General features: G+C 35.5%; 3 protein-coding genes across 7 annotated transcripts; 2 read left to right on the forward strand and 1 right to left on the reverse strand.

Moving 5' to 3' along the window:
* Positions 1–287: 287 nt before the first annotated feature.
* On the reverse strand, positions 288–5,992 carry LOC125869322 (ketol-acid reductoisomerase, chloroplastic-like). Its single transcript, XM_049549892.1, has 10 exons — positions 5,545–5,992; positions 4,555–4,647; positions 3,759–3,824; positions 3,504–3,644; positions 2,658–2,885; positions 2,444–2,561; positions 2,230–2,369; positions 1,956–2,123; positions 1,290–1,445; positions 288–816 (listed from the first exon to the last, which is right to left on the reverse strand). Exons 1-10 carry the CDS (start codon positions 5,836–5,838, stop codon positions 448–450), a joined length of 1,773 nt encoding a protein of 590 aa, XP_049405849.1. The 5' UTR covers positions 5,839–5,992; the 3' UTR covers positions 288–447.
* A 1,843-nt stretch (positions 5,993–7,835) lies between these two features.
* On the forward strand, positions 7,836–13,642 carry LOC125869323 (uncharacterized). Of its 5 annotated transcripts, none has more exons than XM_049549896.1 (7): positions 7,836–7,855; positions 9,739–9,893; positions 10,874–11,120; positions 11,193–11,588; positions 11,675–11,782; positions 12,941–13,110; positions 13,267–13,642. In XM_049549896.1, exons 2-7 carry the CDS (start codon positions 9,807–9,809, stop codon positions 13,462–13,464), a joined length of 1,206 nt encoding a protein of 401 aa, XP_049405853.1. In that variant the 5' UTR covers positions 7,836–7,855; positions 9,739–9,806; the 3' UTR covers positions 13,465–13,642. The 5 variants fall into 5 exon arrangements, with proteins under 5 accessions (XP_049405853.1, XP_049405852.1, XP_049405851.1 ...); XM_049549895.1 differs by having other exon boundaries at positions 7,837–7,855; positions 9,695–9,893; XM_049549894.1 differs by lacking the exon at positions 7,836–7,855 and adding an exon at positions 7,897–8,052 and having other exon boundaries at positions 9,695–9,893.
* Positions 13,643–14,220: 578 nt separating this feature from the next.
* LOC125868971 (seed biotin-containing protein SBP65-like) lies at positions 14,221–16,099 on the forward strand. Its single transcript, XM_049549527.1, has 4 exons — positions 14,221–14,413; positions 14,519–14,815; positions 14,964–15,715; positions 15,875–16,099. Exons 1-4 carry the CDS (start codon positions 14,221–14,223, stop codon positions 16,097–16,099), a joined length of 1,467 nt encoding a protein of 488 aa, XP_049405484.1.
* Positions 16,100–18,259: the final 2,160 nt, after the last annotated feature.

Below are 18,259 nucleotides of genomic sequence, written 5' to 3' on the forward strand. Positions count from 1 at the left end.
ACTAAGTACTATTTCATAAAGAAAAGAAAATGTTTTTGACCTTCCGACCGGTTTTGGCCAAACAGGCTCTAAATTAAATTTACGTTCTCAACACTGTTCATACAATTAATTTAAACATTTTGATTGAGAAAACATATTAATATCATGGCTAATGAGACTCCAAACTGAGTTTTTATTCAGTTAATCTGCAAAAATACATAAAATTCCAAAGTACAGAGTTCGTCACGTAGTTTAATAACAGAAAAAGGTGAATTTTTGTTTAATATTTTACCAACAGAAATATGTTATAAGTAGATCTCCTTAACACTCCAAAAAGCACAGCATACAGAAACGATCTCTACCTTTGAAAATGCTCGATCAGACTAAACATGGTCCTGCCTAATGCCTTACTCCTTCCAATTCCATAAAACCATCACCATTCTCAATAGAAGTGACCGACAAAGAACCTTAGTTGACAGTTTGTCTGAGCTCGGGACGGACAAAGTCGGCATCTGCAGGAACTGAAATGTCGACTGTAGGTCTCAATTGGGCACAAACTTCAATAGCTTCATGTACAGGATCACATACGAAATTGGTCATAAGATCCATATTGATTGGCAGGTTATTGTCGACAGCCACCAGTGCTTGCTGGGTGAGATTGTAATCAAATCGAGGAGCCCACTTCCTAGATCCCAAACGCGCTGTTGTAGAGCAATTGTCAACCATGAATGACACTCCACGTGCATGCATGAAAGGATTCAGGGAATCAACAGACTCGATGACACTTTCATTTATGATCTCTGAGTAAGAGTGGCCTTTCTTCCTCAGAACCTCAATCTGTTAACATTTACCAAAGAACAAAGTTGTTATAAACAAGCAAGATCTAGATGCTCTCACACTAAGCTAACACCATTGGTGTTGAACATCCATATACCATCAAAAAGGAAATCAGCAGGACAAGGGGATTCGGCCAAAAAATTACATTGTATATCTGTGGTTAAAATTATTCTTTTACGTATATACAGTAGATGCTGAATCTTCTTGGCTTCTTTGCGTGCTTACTTCTTTAGACAAAAAACAATAATAAAAATAAACAAAAGAGAGCTGGGGGGGGGTTGTTCATCAAGTCGATCTAAACCTTGTCAAGTAGTGGGGAGATAGGTAAAAAGCGCTTGCAGCTAGAAAGAGAAAGAGAAGGATTTTGAAGAGATTTAAGTTGGCAGCAGCTCAAGATACACAGTGCCAGGCCCTCCTTTTACGATTCAAACATTATAATAAAACCAACCAAACGGATTGAATAAAAAGAAGACCTGAGCCATCATCAATGCGACATAGACACCAGCAGTGAAAGGATAGAGAGGACCCAGATCACCAGATGGTCGTGTTGCACGAACACGCTCACCAACTTTCCACATCCTTGTCTGGTCTATTTTACCCATTGGGAAAGCTGGTAACCCCTCTTTCTCCTGTATGTACAAAAAAAGAAGGTTAATATCTTCACCTGATCATCAGTATTTCACTTTTCCATAATGCTGAAGAAGCCCTTGTAATATTAGGTTCCATGAGAAGGATGCACAATTTCTTCAAGTGATCAAAATAAATATAGGGGAAAAGCACCACAAGCTAGGTAGTACAGGCGGTATAATCTTTTTTTTTTAAAATAAAAAATAAAATAAAAACTGGCTTAGGACCCATTTTATAAATGGTAAAAAATCCACATATACAAAAAGCGATGGGCAAGGTTCAAAAGTGACCAGTCCAGAAAATGACATCAAAGTAAAAAAAAAGAAATAACACAGAAAAGGAAATTAAGGATTTCATTTTGGGGAAGAAGCCAAAAATTATACAGGCGGTATAATCTAGTTTCCATCATGGAAGTCAAAAATTAATGTACCTCCAATGAAGGGGGTGGACAGAGAAAGAGCGGAAAAGAGAAGCCAATTGCTAGGAAACTTAATAATAAAGAATCAACTTACAGAAAAGCGGCGACCTGCCAATACAACACTCCTGATCTCACTACCTGCTGCAACATCCTCATAGCACTCATACAAGATCTCCATGCAAGGGTAATATGAAGCACTATATGCAGTCGCAAACACCTTCTTGCCTTCCGCATCCAATGAATTGTATAGAGCTAACATACCCTAATAAACATGTAGAATACTTTCAAGAACAATTTGAGAAGTTATAAACGTATCTTGCTAAACATAATAATACACCAAATCAAAAGATTGAGAATTTAATTCTGACCTTTGTTGATATGGTCCTCGAAATGTTTCCGGTTATGCACTCAACAGTATTCTTGTATGCGAGCTCTTCACTCATTCCATTTTCTGTGTACCTTCTGAACAACGACTCAACAATGCCATGGACAGCACCAAGTAATATGCCTAACAAGAAGACCAATGGACCTCAACCATACTGATTTAGCAAGTGAAAAAACAGACTTTGGAAACACGCTAACCTCGCTCGCCAAATATATCGCTTCTGTATTCCTGTTCCAGGGTAGTTGCAAATGTAAAGGGGGAACCAAGGGCAACTGACCACCCAAGAGCAACATCAGTGGCTCTTCCATCTATATCCTGTTTATAGCGAATGGCGTTACATCTCATAGAACATAAAAGCCAAGAGTTTGAGAGAAAATAGATGAGGGTGAATTATAAAAGACTGCAGGAGACCTGGTGAACTGCAAAACTTGCATTAATTCCAGCACCATTGATTTCTTTTCCTTGCACATATAATCTCCGGACAGATGGGCCCATTCCCTTGGGACATACAGCAATCACACTGATGTTCTTGGGAAAGTCAAGGTCCAATGACTGCAAATGGCCGAGAAGGAATCCATGCGAAAGACCAAGTATGCTATTTGGTTTCATGTGAGAAAACACTTCTTCATAGTTGTCAGCCTGCACATACATCAGGAAATTCAGAACAAAGGAGTGGTGCAGCAACTGGCACTACCTGCACACCTGGTGAAGGAATACACTGTCTGACAAGCTATGAATATTACCATTTTCTTGCGGTATAATGTATCCAAAAAAAGGTTCTGTTTACCCTTTTGGAGTGTGTGGCTTGGTTTGATATTTCCATCCTTAAGTTAAATTTTGAAAATTCAGGTCATACATGTTGCCAAGATAAATACTCCACTGAATAATGTGGAACACGTGATTCTGGTAAAAATCTATGTTTCCGCTAACTAAAATAAAATGAGTTCGATTTAGAATGTTCAAAATCTCACCAGAGAAACCCTAAAATTTAGTGGAAATATACCGAGTGTGCTGTCCATAGTCTCAAATTAAACAACCAAAATCACATCTAATCACCAGTGGTGGGAGCAGAAAGCACAAAGCTATAACTTATGAGATAGCAAAACTAAGAATTTGTTCTTTGGAAGAGTAGAAGCAAGAAACAAGATATCTAGCATTCCAAGCACGACATTGAACTATAAGGTCAAGGGCAGCCTTCACTAAAATGTATTACCAAGTTGTCATGAAAAGAACATGAGGCTAACACAATGTGCCTACCTGTGCTGCATCAGAAATCAAAAGCAGCACTAGATCGCTACCAGAGATAGTTTCATACAAGTCTCCCAAGGTACCATTTTCTTCAGTAAACCCAGCTGCACGAGCCTCGGCAAAGGAGCGAGAACCCTTTCTCAAACCAATCTGCATGATCAACATTCATACCTCATAAGTTACAAGACTATAAGAATTTAATCTTGTATGCAAACCAGATAAACTCCAGCTTCAATCTCTAATAAAGAAGAAATGAAATATTACCTTAACGACTATATCAGATTTTGCTTCTGCAAGAGAATCCCTCAAGTTCTGGGCTTGAGCTGGTCCCTACCAAAAAAGAAGGGTATTGCTAAGCTACTTGAATGAAAGAAGGAATGAAACTTGAACAGGAGAGAGGAAAAACATTTATCTTACTTTTACAGAAAGAATTGCATTTTTTTAACCAAAATAATTCAATGTTGTATATTACTATTATGTACATGAGATCACTTCTAAAACAGTATTCAGATATATTTTGATGATGCCTTCTGCGTTAATGATGAAAAAATAACAACATAACCAATTATCAGCAGAAGTAGAGTATGGAAAACAACAAACTTTGAATGGAGGAAGATGTATCTTCTTGAGAAAAACTACAATAGAGAAACTTTATCAGCAACTATGCTAGAATCAGTACAAAGAGAAAATACTTGGTGAGAACATATATGGTTTTAGAAAAGTCAACAAAAAGAGTAGTTTGAAGCTGCTTTTATCAGGTACATCCAAAAGGATGTAGCTTTCCAGCAAAAATAGTAAAACAGAGGACTTCTACGTTATAGAATCTAGAAAGAGATATCTTCTTCTCTTCTCCTTTCAATTTCAAAAAAAGATATATCTTCTCCAAAATTTTGGTTAACTAAACTCTTGGTTTCAGATGGCAATATTCCCTCTTCATTGAGCTCAAACAACAAACTTCCTCTTTGCGTTAACTTTATATACCAATAACTCTCAGAATGGAACATTATACAGATATCAAAATTGAATTAACTGAATAAAATCAAAACCAAAGAAACTTCACCTGAGAACCCCAGCCAATGACTCCAATCTGCTTGATTCCCTTGAATGCATCCGGCAACAACTTGAACAAATCTCTCCCTCCTTTCACAATGTACTACACCACAATCCCAACAATATACATTACACATCAAAGCCAAGAACTTTCAAATATAGAAATAAACATTCTCAGCATTGATACACCAAACAAGAAAGACAATACCATTACTCTCTGTCCAAAAATTGTGTTTTATGGTACTTCTACTGAGTTTTCTAAATATCTAATGCTTAAAGGTGTTTGTTTGAAGCTTTTGCTAAATTCTTTTCCGAGAAAAAAACCACAGTATCTTTTTGAAAAAGTGACTTTACACTAAAAACTCAGAAATCTTTTTAATGATTATCTCTGACTATCCAGAAAACACATTTCCTTTTTGTACAAATTTTTCCTTATTCTAAAAGGTTTTTGAGAAAAGTACAATTTGTTCAAACCTTCTTACATATTATTTCACAAAACAATAAGAAATGATCTACATTTAGAAATAGATGTCCAGCTACTCAAAATCAAATGGAAAACAAATTACACGCTTTCTTAAGTTAAATATAAAAAGAAAGAGTGAAGAATCAAAAACACACCTAAAGTATTTTGATTTTCCAAATTTCATGCCTGAACTATTAGGCATGCAAGTTTCCTACCAATTATTTATCAAAACAGCCCTCAATTATCATTTATTCCTTTTTCCTATGTTGATATTTTAGCTTTGAAAATGGAACAATTAATTGATAGCTGAGGTGTGTTCACATTTATAGTTTGTGATACTACTGATAGGTAAATCGCATAACTGATAGTTATCAAGTATGAAACTAGAAGAACTGTTATACTTCACCAGTTTTCAAGTATCTAAATATTACATCTAATCTTACACCGAAAATTAGATGGCACCATATCCTAACTACATCATTCTTTCTAAAACAGAGGTAATAGGTGAAATAGACGTAGAGAAGGGAAGAGATTCACCTCGTCGTGTCCAGAAAGGGTAACTTTCTCCTTCTTAAAAACAGATGTTTCAAAATCGAGAGACATCGGTGCCTTTACAGCAGCAGGAGCAGCAACCATACGAACATTAAGTGCCCCGCCGGAGCTAGAGACATTGTAGGAGTGAGATTTAGCTCTGAGAACCTTAAGCGACGGAGATGAAGTAGAAAAGAACCCTAAGTTACTAGATAGAGCAGGCTTTAGGGATTTGGTTGAGGAAGAAACGGCCGAGGAGGAGGAGGAAATGGAGAAAGAAGTAGCCGCCGGTGTCGCCATTGTTGCTCTGTTGAGTGCCGCCGATGACTGTAAAAAGTGTAGAGAGAGAAAGTGGAAATGAGGATTGAGGGGTCACGTTTTTATGTTTCGATTAGAATTGCTAGGGTAACGATATGCAGCATATCCGAATTGAGAAGTGGCGACATGAAACTGTGATTCTAATGCCCCTCAGGTTTTAGGGGTCGTTTACGATTTTATCTCGTGATTTAAAATTATGTGATGCAATTAGTATTTGAATATATAATATTTTTTATTTTGAGATAAATTTTAAATTCAGTGAAAAACTTATTTTGATTAAAAAATTTTTTTTAATCATAATTTATATTTATTAAATATAAAAATTGACCACAAATTTATAATGGCTCATGAAAGGAATTGATCGGATGATTGCAACGAGACACACCAACACTATTTTGAGCTACAAGCCCCACCCCGTCTCCACTGAATCTATTCTCGGGACTCAAAAGTACCCTAAAAAAAAGAACTTTTCCTGTCCCTAGCTATTTCGGATTTTTAATTTGGGGTGCCAATAGTAGCATAGTATTTAAAGAAAAAAAGACTCACGATTATATATCTATATTGTTTTTTGTAAGAATATCGGAGGAGTGATGAAATATTCTTCGAATATGATTATGATGATATACTCGTTTTATACTCTTTCTATTTCATATTAACTGAATATGTAAGGGCAATGCCATGAATATTAAGAAAAACATTGAAGAACATAATTTAAACTATAATTTCCACTATTATCCTATGTGAAATCATAAATATAAATTTATAAGGAATGTAATTTATCTCTTGAAAAATATAAAACTTCAATCAGACTATCTCCAACCCACCTCTATTTTACTCTCCATTTTCTATATTTGGAGAGTAAAATAGAGAATGGACATTCCAACCCACCTCCATATTAATCTCTATTCTCTATTTATAGAGGTTTGGAGAACTACTATTCACCTCTCTATTTCACTTCTTTTTTTTAAAAAAAAATTGTAATGAACATATTATTTTACATATAATGATATAAATCAATATCTAATATTTGTAATTCTTTTTAAATATAATATAATATTTAAGAAATATATTATTTAATATGTACTATTTTCATCTTGAATTAATAGTATTTTTTTAAAAAAATTATATCACTAATATAATTTGAAAATCTATGATTTGAACAATTTTTAGCTAAACATGAAAAAATTAAGGACAAAAATGTTCATTTTTAACTCCGTAATGCATTAATAGAGCATTTATGGGAGCAACGTCATAATCTTGAAAGTTGATTATTTATGTAATTAATGGTTTCTTTTATTTGAATTGTCCATTAATTTGTATATTATAGAATACTTGCTTGCAATTTATGTTATTAAAAAATTTAAAATAAAATGTAAATTTATATTAAATAAAGAATTTGAAAAATAAAATATTATATCACATGAAAATTATATAAAATGATTAGTTGGGAAAAAAGAAAAAGAAATGATATATATTATGAAATAAGAAAATAAGAATGAAATAAAAATAATAATATAATATTAAGGAGAAAGAGAAAAAATTATTTTTTAGAGAGTACAATAAAGAATTGGGTTGAAGTTGGATATCTGATTTTTTTTTTTAGAAAACTCTATATTTGAAGTGTAAAATAGAGAGTAGGATTGGAGATGTCCTAAATGAAAAGACAAATATGAAAAAAATTCAAACATTCATTTTGATCTTTGAACATTCAACAATAAAAAATCTCAAATTTAGTTAGTATATGAAATAAAGGAAAAATTACTAATGATATTGACTATGTTCAATTTTATTAAATAGCAATACAATAATTTTACTTTTTTTCTTAATTAGCAAAAACTAATCTCAAACTTAATTAAATTTTTTTCTTGTTTTATAATCTTTCATCATTAAAATAGAAAATAGTTTACTTTCGTTTCTTGCAATTATATATTACACGAAGGAATGTACAAGGCAGAGTTTTCTGGACACGTGTCGAAGACCCACCTACCCAAAAAACCAGGTGAACTCTCTCTTTACGTTTTTCGTTTTCCAACTCAAACAAAATTCACCAAAACTCTCCGTTTCTCTTTATCTTACTTTATGCTATGCTTTTCGTTTGCAATTAGCTTTTGTAAAAGTTGTAATTTTTTGAATTCTGCTGACAAAAATTTACCCGTGACTTCCAATTTTTGCTTCTGGGTATTCTTTTTTTGTACTGTAAGTTGTTCTGCTTCAACTTAAAAAGATTGAATCTTGTAATTGATTGGCAGTTATGTAGTATGATTGAGGTATATGTATTATATGTAGTTGTTTTTTCCTTTGTGGGTATTGTTTCTTGATCATGGTGGTTATGATTTTTAATGTTTACCTAGGGCAAAAGATATCTTTTTTCCCTAAATAGCTGCTGTTTGCTTCTTGATCATGATGCTGATGATTTTTACTTGTTTTTTGTGAATAATTTATGGGTTTATTGTGTACATAGAGTTTTGGTGTTTGGGTTTTATACTTTTTGTTTGATAATTGTGGTGTTTGGGTTAGCTTGTGCGTGCCTCGACTAGACTAATTCCACTGGATATCCCACCAAGGCTAAAACATATGGGAAGAAAGCACCTTGTGTGTTTTTGCTGGGATTTGAATTTTTCATTGATCATTAGGCTACACCCTTGGGTGTTGGGTTTTATATTTTTATATTTTTGATAGGATGTATATAGATATCTTCTGTATGTGAAATTATAGGGATTTAGGTATTAAGGTAAAGTAGCTTGCTTTCTGTAGTGTTTTTTTGATGAATTATTTCATGGTTTTGGAATGCTTTTGTTGGAAATTTGGTATGAGTTGTAGTTTGGGTAATAAGGAAGCTCTTAAAACCCTTTGTTTGACTTTAGCTGACCAAAATGGCTTTGGAATCTTTATAGATGCAGATATTCCATCCTGTCCATGTATAGGCCAAAAGTTCATCTAAATACATGAAATAGATGTTACAAAAAAGTTATACCTATCCAAGTCTTTTAAGAAGTTTTGAGTTTTGTACGGCGAAGTCATTAGAAAGGTACTCAATTAAGGAACCCCTAGGATGCATTTTGCTGCCATCATGATCTTATATAAAAAGTTCCTTCCTTGTCTTCTATGCTGAAAGTTTCTGATTATTGGAAACCTGGGAGAGGTATCTGGTTAGCTTACAAAAGGACTTCTTTTTGTTAATGGTTGAAGCTTTCAACCTTATTTGTGTACTTCTGTTTGATCGGTTCAATGGCTATATAGTTGGTAGTAGTTCGGATCATCCTACTATAAGAATGCTTACCATGTCTCCATCACCACAGGAATAAAACAATGTTACAAATAGATGAGCTTGTGCTATTTGTATGCTAATTTAAAGCATTTGATTTAGTTTCAGGTTTTTGGTTGAAAGAATTTCTATTGTACTGTTAAAATTCAAGTAGATGGTAAATGTAATTTGCTAGAAATAGAACAACTACCCAAGCAAGTAAGGGCTGGCTATATGGATCCTCGTTGTCCATTTAAGCTCAATATTCTATATTTTGAGGATTCACCATAAGTTGATTAGTTCTACGTTTGCTATTGACCTACCTTAGAGTTCCTTCTGTGTCGGGGCTTAGGACCGCCAATGTGAGCAAGCTCACACCGGGAATTAATTTTGCTGATACTAGAAGTTTGCTCTATCATCTATGAGTGCAAGGCGTAAACTTTGTTATGGAGAATGATATTGATTTATATCTCGTTTATGTTGGGGCATTAATTATACATTAGCGGGGTGATTTACATAGGGGTGACGTGCATTATTTTTATTGATTGAAGTTGGTGAATAATCCTGCTCAACAGAATTTTGTAATTTATGCAGCTCATACAAGTTCTAATAGGGAAGCATCTTGTTAAATTCTGGAGTTGAAAGCTATATCATCTTGCAGCACTATATTCGTTGAACCCTTGGAAAGTTGTCGAAGTGTTATGCGATGGATTTGAAAGGTATAGCATGGGTTGGAGATATATACCAGAAATTTGAAGCGATGTGTTTGGAGATGGAAGATGCTATGTACCAGGTAAAATTAACCACATGTCTCTTACTATTTGATTTGGTTCGTCCCTGTTTTCGGGTTTGTTAGCAAGGTCATAGTGGAGCTTCCCTCAGCAGTCAGTAGGGCTATTTTCTTACCAACTGGTTGTTTGACCCTAGGGCACTAGGAACGTTTGAATGAATTGAACTTTGATCATATTCAATCAACCCAAAAGAAAGGACATTGAACTCTGACTATAAATTGCAGATGTTGCTATATTGACCGTTCCATGGGGCTTATTTTTCTCTGAGATTCCTAATAAATCACCAGTAACTTTTGGTACCCAATGATAGGTGCTTGCATCTCTTTGTTACAAGAGAAAAGACATTGATTTTACTTGGAGGAAAGATTAGAGAAAAATTATCCAAACTTGCCCCTCATTCATTGCCCTTACTTACATATTTGATACTTCAACTTCTCTCAATGATTAGCAATTTGCTAGAAATGGCAAAAAACCTATATTCTAATTTCGCAGAAAGGTGATAGCTTTGTACATCGAGTTCTGCCTAGCAAGCATTGACTTCCTATATTTATCAATAATACGGCGTGGTTAATCCTCCATATAGCTGAACCCAACTAGCTTGGAATTGAGTCGTAGTAGTAGTAGTTCTTGTAGTACTCTTGTTGCTGTCCTGACTTTTATTTGGGGACTACACTCTTCTTAACAAAATAAAACATTTATTTCATTTTTCCAATGCACATCAGATTTATTTTTGCCACTATCCGAACTCCTGAGTAGGTAATTATGTTGCATTGGAAGGATTGTGTGCATATCATGTTAATATATCAAAAGGAGTACATATGACATTCATGGTTGTTTATTCATCAATTTATTAATCGTTTCTAATCAATTGCTTCTTTGAAAAGGTTCATAACTTCAATATGTCGTACCTTTTTATTCACCTTGCACCACTTTGGCCAATTAAGTATTCAACCACCGTAACTGGTCTCATGGTATATCACAGGATACCGCTAGATATGTTGAGAATCAAGTGCAGACTGTTGGTGCAAGTGTCAAGAGGTTCTATTCAGATGTGGTGCTAGATTTACATCCTCAATTTAACATAGATCCCGTGAAAGTTGCAGCTGCTGACTTGTCTCTTAATCCTTATGCTCACACTGAAATCAGCAAGAAGCTGAAAGCAAAACTTAAAGGTGGACACCCTAGGGTAATTAATAAAGAATTAATTGATGATACTCAAGTGATCAAGGGTAAGGATAGTGATAAGCCATCATCTTTTAGTCCAGTCAGAGCTGCTAATAGTGTATTTTATGATGTTACAGGGAAAAGCAAAAGTGGAGGAGTTTATAGACGTCAAAGTGTTGGGATCAAAGAAATTGTTAGAGATAATCATCCACCATCTAAGAAGTCGGACGCTCTCTGTCTCGTATCAGGGAATGCAATTAAATTGTCCTCAGATTCTAAGGTTAGGGGAGGTTTTGAAGTGGCATCTGACCACATGACCATGACTTCGCCCTTGGCCTCAGTTAAAGGACGTAACTCTACCGAGACAGGAAAGGAGGTTTCCAACCATATTATAAAAACAAATGCGCCTGCAGCAGGTATATCAATTAATGTTGCAGCTTCTGACACGAGCTTATCAGTTGACTGTGTTGGGCAGAACCAAGCAGATCTCAGGAACACTTCCTCTGCTGGTGACTTGCAATCAGACTCTCATGGTATAAATGTCTAGCAGTATCCCACTTATTTTTGTTTTCTTAAAAATCTCACTTCTTTTCTTTTATGTTAACTCCTGCCCTGGCAGCAGATAGGGGTACGCTCAAGGAGTTGACTGGTGATACTGGATTAAAGATTAGCAGTAATACTGGTGACAATAATATTGCCAGCGAGGAGATCAATGAGTCCTGCAAAGGTACTTACAATAGCCACCTGTAAAAAAAGATCTTCTCCCTTCTCTTTTTTTGCTTCCATTTTGATGGAGTCACTACTCTGATATTATCTTGGAGAGTAGCTTTCATATCAATTGCTGATTTATAAAATGGGGTTATAATTCTGCCTGAGTTACAGTATTATGTAAAAGCATATCGCGAACTATGGATTGAGTTAACAGTTCTATTGGATGAACTGTTAACCTAACTAGTATAATTAAAGGACTTAAATCTGTGATTAGGAATATTTTTCAACAACATACCCATGTAATCCCACAAATGTGGTCTGGGGAGGAGTTGGGGAGGAGTTGGGGGTAGACTGTAAGCATAGTCGCAGACCTTGCCCCTACCTCGTACAGATAGAGAGGCTGTTTCCGATAGACCCTCAGCTTAAAATAAAACATTTCCGCCCCCAAGGCCTAGCTCGAGTGGCAAAAGGTGACGGATTTGTGGCTTAGGTCGCAGGTTCATGCCCCACACCACACCACGCAAAGCGAAGCCCAGTATTTAAGTGGAGAAGGGTAGAGGGGCGAGCCCATTATCCACTGAGTTTAAAAGGCTGTGATTGGTCCAAAGGGCGGGTCACAAACGGATTTCTCGGTCATCAATAAAATAAAATAAATAAATAAATAAAATAAAACATTTCCAAACAGTTTGAAAAAGAGAATACAGAAATGAGAGTAGTAACAAAAAAGAAATAATATGAAATGGAGAACAGTGCACAACATATAGAGGAAAGAACAGTAATGACAACAAAATTGTGCGATAATCGAAGCACAAAAGACACAGGTTAATATAGGAACCGGTAAACAAGAAACTACAAGCATAATGCTAATACAATTCGTAAGACAGAAGGTTCAGGTACAATCACCAATCCTATATGTGTCACCTTAATAGGGCATCCCACTGATAAGATTCCTGCATTGACATTATCAGTGTCATCCCACCCTAAGGCAAAAGGGCCCTTATGTTTTCTCTTTTCTTTCCACTTAGTACCAACTTCCAAACAAATAAAACGAAGGAATACTTGTGCAACTGAGCAACATTCTCCTGCTGTTCAGATATTTCCGGCCTGATTCCTTAAAACTGGATCTTTTAAAGTCTCTTAATCCTTTCGTTGTGTTTGCCGTGTTCTTTTGCAGAAAGATCAGATAAATCTTGTTCTCCTCCACCCGAGAAGTATGACTTGATTGAGTCCGATGTGGAAATTGTTGAGCGCTATGATGAATCAAAGTTGGAGGAAACATGTGTCCTGGTTGAAGTGGACAAACTTCATGTTCCACAGGGATCAGTCAAACGGAAATCATACAAGGTTCCCTCTCCCTCTCCTTCCTCTCGCGTTGTATTTGCTATTTCTTGCTTTTCATCAATATGTTTTTCATTAGTTTGGTCGTGGGGGGACGAGGGAGGGGCTGTTTCATTGAAGAATGTGTGCCTTTAGATGTTGACAGTTCAGTTGTTTTATCAGAAGAAGCTCAGGCAAGTGTTTTCTATGAAAAAGAAGTCGACGAGAAAAGAGTATGAGCAGCTTGGAGCATTACATGGAGATCAACAGCCTAACCTAGAGCCTGAAGAAAAGCCGATGCAGGTTCTCTCCAAAAACTCGAACGTGAAAAAGTTGCCATCAGCTGATGATCATTCCGAATCTGAGTGGGAACTTCTCTAGATATGACGCATTACAACAACATACCCAATGTAATCCGACCAGTGGAGTCTGAGCTAGATATGATGCTATAAAAGTGTAATGTTGCTTTTGCCAATCAATAGATGGCTTTGTACAGAAAACTAAAATTGAAAGCAGAAGCACCTGGTGCATTATAATAAGCCAATTATTTCTCTATAAACTGTTTCATCAATATAACCAGTTAATAATACATGGTGGCAAGTTAAAGCACCTTTTGTTTATGGACTATGGTGAATAGAAGGCCTGTTTCATCTCTTCTTTAAAACTTCCTTTTTAAGTATATACAATAATAACTATGTTAGTCTCAAACAAGCCAAGTCACTATGTGAATCTTGTTTATTATGTTTAAAAATAAATATGATTCGTGTGTGACATAGTAGTTAATGAAGCGATTGTTAGATAATTTTTTCATGTTTATTTTAATTTTGACAGACAAAATTATCTGATACTTGCTACGAAGCTTTGTTGTATGATGAGAGATTTACAAATATATGCATAGTTGCAGGGCATGAAGACACGTTAGCATTCAGTATAGCTGACTCATCCAGTGTGGCTTATGTTTTTCTTGCCACGTCACAAACAAAAAGCTCATCAATTGCCACGTTTCATAAGATATTAATAAAATAAAATACTAGTACCATCTGCCTCATCCAGTTTGGCTTATAATTTCTTTCAAATCTGTTTTTGGAAGTGAAAAAAAATTTAGAGCATAGTTTATTTAGTAACAAAACAAAAAAAATGGCTTCAGAGAAAGCAAAAAGAGAAAATGATGTTCATCCTGCTATTCATATAAAAAGTGTTGCTACTGCTCCTGCTGAACATCAGCCTGTTGTTAAAGTTGGAGGGCTGGAGTTCTCTAGTGGAATGCAGCAACAGCAAAAAGATAGTGACACACAAAGGGACAAACATTCTTTTCATCATGTTGATCAAGGTACCTACACTACTAAAAAACTTGTACTATTTTTTTCATAAATATCTTGATTGAATCGATAAATTAATCTGAATTTGCCTCGAATCTCAGGAATTCGAGGAGAAGGGCTAGGAGGTTTCAAAATTGAATCACATAGAGAAGTATGTGAAGAAGGAAGAGTTCATGGAGGGATTCATCCTCAAGAAGAAGGTAATAAGAAAAGAGCCGAGAGAAAAAAACCCGCACTAGCACCAGCTGCTGTGCTAACTGAAAATCCCGAGGCAAAGGATTTTGGGACGTCACCGTTACATGATGCAAAAGAATCAGCTAGTCACGGGCATGGTGTTGGTTATGGTGTTAGAGGTGGACCTCAGTATGTTGCTGATAAGGCTGCAGCTGCTAAGGACATTGCCATTGAGAAAGGTCGGTAGTATTTTCAACGCGGAACATAGATATGTTGAAAAGTTGCTAAATTCTCATTAAGTATTAAATTTTGATTATAATGTATAACCAAACACTATTTTTGAAAAAAGCGAAAAAAATTGTAGAAAGATACCCCTTTCAAATGCAGGTGCACAAGCCAAAGATGCTGTCATTCATGGCGCTCAGATTGGATCCGAGTATGTTGTGGACAAGGCTAGAGTTGCAAAGGACACTGCTCTCGAAAAAGGCCAGCAAGCTTATGGTGCAACTAAAGATACCCTATCAGGTGCAGGACAAACAACAATGCAATCAGCTCAACAGGTGAAAGATTACACCCTGCAAAAAACAGGGGAGTCGAAAGATTATGCTTCCGAAAAGAGCAAGAATGCAGCAGGATACATCGGGCAGAAAGGCGTCGAGGCAAAAGATACTACTGTTGAAACAGGGAAAAGTGCAGTAGGGTATGCAGGGGAAGCAGCAAGAACCGCTGCCGAAAAGAGCAAGAATGCAGCAGGGTATGTCGGGAAGAAAGGCATCGAGGCAAAAGACGCCACTGTGGAAACAGGGAAAAGCACAGTTGGGTATGCAGGGGAAGCAGCTAAAACCGCCAAGGATATGGCGGAAATGGGAGCTTTTGGTGCTGCACATTATACAGCAAAAGGAGCAGCCGCGGCTACAAAAGCCACAGCTGATGTTGTTTCTAGTGCTGCAGGGTATGCAGGGGGGAAGGCAGTCGCCGCGAAGGACGCGGTTGCTGGTGCTGGTAAGAGCGCGGTGGAGTATGCAGGGGACAAATTGGCTGCTGCTAAAGATTACGTAGTCTCGGCGGAAGAAGGTGCAGCTGATTATGCAGGTAAAAAGAAGGCAGAAACTGAGAGACAACTAGAAGGTAATTCCAAGGTAAACATTAGGTTATTATCTCCTTGTTTTCGGCTCAAATTTACTGTACATTGTATATATATATTCATATGCGCTTGAGGTGAATTCATGTTTATGACCATTATTTCTTTTTTAAATTTTAATGCATTGAGCTGAATTCTGTGTTAAATGTGTGTACAGCGAGAAAGCGGAGGCGGAGTTTTTAGCGGAGAAAAGGAGGACACAGAGGAGGGCGGAGAGAGCGAGAGCAAGCCGGTGTTGCAGCAGCAGCAGGGAGGCGGTGGGGTGCTGCAAGCTATTGGTGAAACTCTGGTTGGAATAGGGAAGACTACAACAGATTTTGTTGCTGGTGGGAATAAGCAATCTCAAACTGGTTATCAACAGGGAAGTGAAAAAAGGGAGTAGTAGAATAAACAAGTCTCATCCCAATAAAATTGCCCAAGTATTAGGCATTTTGGCCTCTTTTGGAAGTTTGTTTTACATATATCATAGTAATAATATAGTTGTGAAAGGAAGTACATAAGCTTGTATTTTGTTGCCTCCTAAAACAAGAATTATGTGAAAAAAGGGAGTTAAGTGAAACTTGTGTATGTATTTTCTTGGCTTCTAAAGCAAGAATTATGTGGAGAAGGGAGTTAAGTGAAACTTGTGTAGGTAGCATATTCAGGATTTTGAGATAATGAGTGTACTATTACCAAAAAGTTGATTTAAGATATAAATTTGATTGGTTCGATAGGTAGGTTTTTATTATTGAAAATTGTTAAAAAAAATTAATATTATAGGGCCAAAATTAGAGAGGTGTTATCTAATTTAAGAAAGAAAAATAAAATAAGATAAATATAAAATTAAAATTTTTAACCTAGCGTAGAGCGGTGTATTTAAAAATCATTGCATTATATAATACTCGAGTATGGGAGTGCACATTTATATTTCACGGGTTCCTCCCTAATTTTGTTGTTTGCTAAATGAAAGTATGATATGCTGAAAGTTCCTTTTAAGTCATTTAAATTTTATTTTATTTTTTTAAAAAAAACACAACATTAACACCCTTGACAGAAAAATTAGCTTAGTACATGTATAAAAAAAAGCAAATAATCAATGCATTAATACACAAATTAATCATGCTTTAAATCGTAAATTAATAAAAATTATAAACGTTTCACTTTATTGTAAACCACAACCAACTATATATAAACCACACAATAAAACACATTTCACATAGGTATAAAGAAAAAAAAAAGTTACAAGAGAGAATAAATAATTAATGGCTTCTCTATTTAGCACCACTTTCATTATTTTTTCCATAACACTTTTTTTATTCCTCAATATTTCTCAATATTCTATGGCTGATCAACCTCCACTTACTACAAAAAGTGTATTAGAGTCAGCAACAAAACTTGCTTTAAAAAAAATAAATGAAGCAAAAAATGTGGGGAAAAAATATTGTATCAAACAATTATCATATGCACACAACAAACTTGAAGANGTGGGAAGGCTGCTATATCTAACAATGACCAGAGTAGACATATCCTTTGCAGTACAAGTCTTGAGCCAGTATATGCATGCTCCAAAAGAGTCTCACATGGAAGCAGCTCTTAGAGTAGTTAAATACATTAAAACATCCCCTGGTCTAGGTTTGTTTATGCCTGCTCAAAGCTCAGAATTACTTACTGCTTATTGTGACTCTGATTGGGGTACTTGTCTACAAACAATGAGGTCTGTAACATGTTACTTGATGAAGTTCGAAGATGCACTTATATCATGGAAATCTAAGAAACAAGAGATAGTAGCAAGGAGTTCTGCTGAAGCTGAATTTAGGAGTATGGCATCAACAGTAGCAGAGATCACTTGGCTTATTGGTCTATATAAGGAGCTAGGGGTAAACATCAAGCAACCAGTTCAACTCTATTGTGAAGTAAGGCTGCAATCCAAATTGCATCCAATCCTATTTTTCATGAGAGGACAAAGCATTTTGACATTGATTGTCACTTTGTCAGAGAAAAACTACAACAAAAAATGATCAAGACTAATCATGTATCAACAAGAGAACAGTTGGCAAACCTACTTACTAAAGGCTTATGGAAAGCAACACATCTACACCTAATGTCCAAGCCGGGGGTAAAAGATTTGTTTGAGCCATCAACTTGAGGAGGGGTGTTATGAAGCAAGGAGTTAGTGTAGTATTAGTAGTTAATTCTTCAAAAAAGAAGAAGAGAGAATTAAATTTACTATTCAATTTTGATTATGATATAAAGTTGCTAAGATTAATGCTCCGTTAATATAAATTAAACCTTTTTTAAAAAAAATATTAACAGGATAATATTAGAGTAAAAAAGTCAAATAGGAAGCAAATTATGATATGTAATGTAATACGAAGCACGAAATTATTTATTTTAAGATGTATTTTATACATTGTTTTATTTTGTTACTAGCTCAGACGATTCATTTACTGTCATATTTCTTTTTACATGTTTCTTGAGAAAAATATTAACTAAAAATATAATTTAATTTAATTTAATTTTTTAAGCTGAATGTAATTCGTTTTGTCATCACTTTAATCTCTCT

The sequence above is a fragment of the Solanum stenotomum genome, chromosome 6 (assembly GCF_019186545.1).
Source record: "Solanum stenotomum isolate F172 chromosome 6, ASM1918654v1, whole genome shotgun sequence".
NCBI classification, from domain to species: Eukaryota; Viridiplantae; Streptophyta; class Magnoliopsida; order Solanales; family Solanaceae; genus Solanum; species Solanum stenotomum.